At 45.2% G+C, this 4,250-nt stretch overlaps 1 protein-coding gene across 1 annotated transcript in view; it reads left to right on the forward strand.

Moving 5' to 3' along the window:
- The first annotated feature begins 284 nt into the window (after positions 1–284).
- Positions 285–4,250, forward strand: part of Ndufv2 (NADH:ubiquinone oxidoreductase core subunit V2) — a 25,577-nt gene continuing 21,611 nt past the window's right edge. Inside the window, exon 1 of the mRNA XM_005361321.3 lies at positions 285–469. Coding sequence (XP_005361378.1) covers positions 419–469 — 51 coding nt within the window. The 5' untranslated portion in view covers positions 285–418. The remainder of the gene's footprint in view (positions 470–4,250) is intronic.

Below are 4,250 nucleotides of genomic sequence, written 5' to 3' on the forward strand. Positions count from 1 at the left end.
TTAAAGGGTCAGGCACCCGCCGCGTCCGACCCCAGAGGAAGGGGCAGCCGTGGGCAAGGGGCACTCCGAAACCTGCCAGAGAAAATGGAGTTGTTAGTCCGGAACTTTTCCCAGCTTTCTCAGGCCCTAGGCTTGGATTTACACACTATATCGGTCAACGTCCTCCACTACACGCAGCTGCTCCATTTCCCCGGCCTTTTAGAGGTTGGACTTCCGGGTCTGCCCACCGGTCCCAGAAGTCTCCGCGCGCCCAAACTTCCGGAGTCGGGCACTGTTCCGGACACCCGGGTCTCGAGGCCCGGGTGCGTGAGTGCGCGCGCCGTGCGTCCTTGTCCCGGGAGCGCGCGCGCCGGGCCGCTAGTCCGGTTCGTCGGGAATCAGCTTAGAGAGCCGGGATTGGAGAACTTTGTGGCCCGCCATGTTCTCCTTGGCGCTGCGGGCCAGGGCGGCTGGCCTCACCGCTCTGTGGGTAAGGGGCTCGGGGTGAACCCGGGCACTGTCTCCACCGTGGCCCGCTCTTCATGCCTCCCTTAGCTTTGGTCCCCGGAGACCCCAGGGCGCTGGACGGGCCAGCTGGCGGCGGCAGGGTCGCCGCGGCCTTCGTTCTCGGAGCGGCTGGGATGCTCAGCTGCTGTGGCTGCGGCGGTTTTGGGCCGTCCCTGTGGGGCAGGGGAATTGACCCCTAACTTAGTCAAGGTCAGGAAGGCAGTTGTCCATTTGAAGCTGGCCCTGCGTGGATCCCGGCAGCGAAGAAAGGGGCTGCTTGTCTGTCAGGCTTAGTGGCTACTCTGCAACAGAATTAAAAGCATGCTGGAGGAAATGCTGATGTGCTTGATGAAGGCTTGCAGAGTTCCTTCAGGCCTAGATAAAGGTGACCAGTGTTCCATTTACTGCAGTTTTTCATTCATTATAGGGCGTGCTCCATAGAAAATCGTAGTAATTAACCGTGGAAGAATAGTACTGTAAACAACGGCACTGACTAAAGAGTTGCAGTTTTATGGTCATTTGAATTTCAGGTACATCTTATATAGGCAAAGGAATTGAATTGCCAAGTTTGGAACACTGAAGTAAACCGAAAAATGCAGATTCCGGAGCCTGTGAGATAGCTCAGCGTGAAAGGAGCTTGCCTCCAGGCTTGAGAACTCAAGTTCAGTGCCTTGTACCCGTTTACGGGGAGGAGAGAACCACTCCGACGTGTAGTACTTTTGACCTTCACAGGCAGGACTTGGGCACACAGTAAATAAACGTGAATGGCTTCTGTAAATAACTACAGGACAATCAGAGGAAAGAAAGAGGTTTATTTGGTTGGGTTTTATTTTTCAAGCAGTAAAATAAAAATTAAGTCAGTTCTCAACAAAAGATTAGTTTATGTTTGTATAGAATCCATTCTGAGCTTTAGAATTAGACGTGCGTTGTGGAGGGTAGCATCACCCATGACCTTTTGTAGTTATGTGACCTAGAGCAGTTAATCTTTGCTTCTGAAGCTCTGAACTGGGGCTATTCCATTGAATCTGTCAGTAATCATTTGAAGTCTTCTGTGGGTAATGTAGTGCTAGTTTCAGATAGCAGTGTGGATTGGATTATAGTGCTGTTGTTTTTTCCTGTCGCTATTGTGACAGGGTTTCTCTGTCCTGGAACTTGCTCTGGAGACCAGGCTGGCCTGGAACTCAGTCAGAGATCTACTTGCCTCTGCCTCTGGAGTGCTAGGATTAAAGGCATGAATCACCCCATGGGGCTGGATTATAATATACCCTTCCCCCCTTTTAAAGTGAGACCCTTTTAGGTCTCACCATGCTGCCCTGGCTGGCCTGGAGCCTGCTAAGTGTGCCCTACTGGCTTTGAACTTTTGGTGGACCTCCTGCCTTACCTTCTGAGTGCTGAGATTACAAATGTGAGCTCATGCCCTGCTGATGTATATATAATAATGATAGGTGATGTTTGGTGGCTCTTTTCCTGTGTGTTAAATAGCTGCATTTTACATCTTATTTTTGAGGGTGGTGCACTGTTTTCAGCAGTGCAAATTAGAAACAGAATTCCTGTTTTTGGGTTATTTCATGTAAGAACATCAATGAGGTACATATGAGTATGGTTGGTCACTACTGAAATTTCAGCGCTCAGAGGCAGGAGGATCAGAATCTAGGTTATCTTTAGTTACATAGTAAGTTCAAGGTTAGCCTGGGCTATATAAATTCTTGTCTATAAAATACGCCCAACTCAGATCCAAACCCTCTAAAAATAGGGAAAGGTAAACAAGGTAATATAGTATAGTATAGTCAGTGAAAGGTTTTGCAGTAGAGGCTAAGGCTCTGCTCTGTGGAGATGACTGTATAGAAATGACTATAGAACAGGTCTGATTGGAGTCAGAAGCTGGAACTTTGCATAGGTAAGAGAGTCTCTTGCTGCAAACCCAGATGAAAGATGATGAGAGTGGACTGTCTACCAAGAAGGGCAAGAAAAGTTCCATGGATAGCTTTTGTTTATTTTATCTATAAAAGGTAACAAGAGGTATAAGTTTCTCCAGCCCTGGCTGGCCAGCCTCAAACTCACAAGATCCACCCAGGTCTGCCTCCCAGGTGCTGAGATTAAAAGTGGCCTAGCACAACACCTGACCTGAAAAGAAGTTAAATAGGAAAAAAGGGGGAAACTGTAATTTAAAGTAATATGTTTTTGTAATTAAAAAATAGTACAGTTTCAATGAGTTCAATTTATTATGTAGTCAATATAAAAATATTGGGATATTGGGTACAGAAAATAATCTTGAAATGTGAATTACCTATATTATCATTTTCACATTTGTATCTTCAGACCAGGTATACACACATAAACTGTGTGTGTGATACAGAGAGTGAGTGTGAGTGTGTGAGGGGCACATTGTATGTAGGAATAGGAGAGCCCATGCTCGCACATTCCAGAGGAAGATGTCAGTTGTCTAATGCTGTTTCTCTGTTTTACTGCCTTGAGACCAGGCCTCTCTGTGAACCTGAGGCTCTTGGCCATGTTGTCTGACTGTAGAACTCTTGGGGTTCTTTGTCCCTTGCCCAGTAAAGCTAGGTTTACAAGCATGTGTACTCGTGCCCATTTTTATGTGAGTTCTGGGGAATTTAACTCAGGTGAAATTTTTGCACAGGAAATAATTTTACCCATCTTTCCAGCCCAAACTTTAATATATTTTAACAAAATGTAGAAGGAATTAATCATGGTTTTGTAATTTTTCCCCATAATTTCCATATATATATTTTTGGATGGGGTTGAGGACAGGGTCTCATGTAACCCAGGTACCCCTCAAGCTTTCTCTACAGCCAGTGATGGCTTTGAACTCTTCATTCTCTTGCCTCCTTCACCTTCCGAGCGCTGGGATTACAGGTCTGTGCTACCATTCTTATTTTCTGTTTGCCTTTTTTTTTTTAAGATAAAAATCTTTTCATTGCCAGGCAGTGGTGGTACATGCTTTTAATCCCAGCACTTGGGAGGGAGAGGCAGGTGAATCTCTGTGAGTTCAAGGACAGTCTGGTCTACAGAGTGAGTTCCAGTACAGCTAGTGCTGTTACACAGAGAAACCTTGTCTTTAAAAGAAAAACCAAGGAAACAAACAAAAAAACTTTTAATTGTGTGTGTGTGTGTGTGTGTGTGTGTGTGTGTGTGTGTGTGTGTATGTGTGTATGTGTGTATGTGTGAGTTTGAGTTCGTACATGCACTGATGTCCTTGGAGCTGAAGCCACAAGTGGTTGTCAGCCACCTGACATAAGATATTTAGGTCCTCTTTAAGAGCACTAAGTGCCTCTACTCACCAGCCTTTCTGGCCCTTGTTTGGGTTTTGAGGCAGGCTCTCACGGAATTCACTAGTTAGCCCTGGCTGACTCTAGCATACAGCATTTCTAGCTCAGCCTCCCAGGTACTTAATACATTTAAATCTGCTTATTAGTATGCATTTCTATACTGTCATTGTTTCCTTAGTTGTGTGCATGTCTGTATGTTTGTGGACATGTGCCATGTTGGATGTAGAGCCTTTACTAGCTGAGTAATCTTGCTGGCTCCACTGAATGCTAGATAGCCTTGCCTTGGTGGATGTTATATACCTTGTATGACTAGGCCCCTTTACTCTTCACAAATAGTGGGATATCAGAATGAATTTACCAAAAATCAAAATAGGAGTAAGGTCTAATTAAGAAAATTCATTTCTTTTCCTTTTTTTTAATTATTTATTTATTATGTATATAATATTCTGTCTGTGTGTATGCCTGCAAGCCAGA

This window comes from Microtus ochrogaster, linkage group LG4, assembly GCF_000317375.1.
Source record: "Microtus ochrogaster isolate Prairie Vole_2 linkage group LG4, MicOch1.0, whole genome shotgun sequence".
Taxonomy (NCBI): domain Eukaryota; kingdom Metazoa; phylum Chordata; class Mammalia; order Rodentia; family Cricetidae; genus Microtus; species Microtus ochrogaster.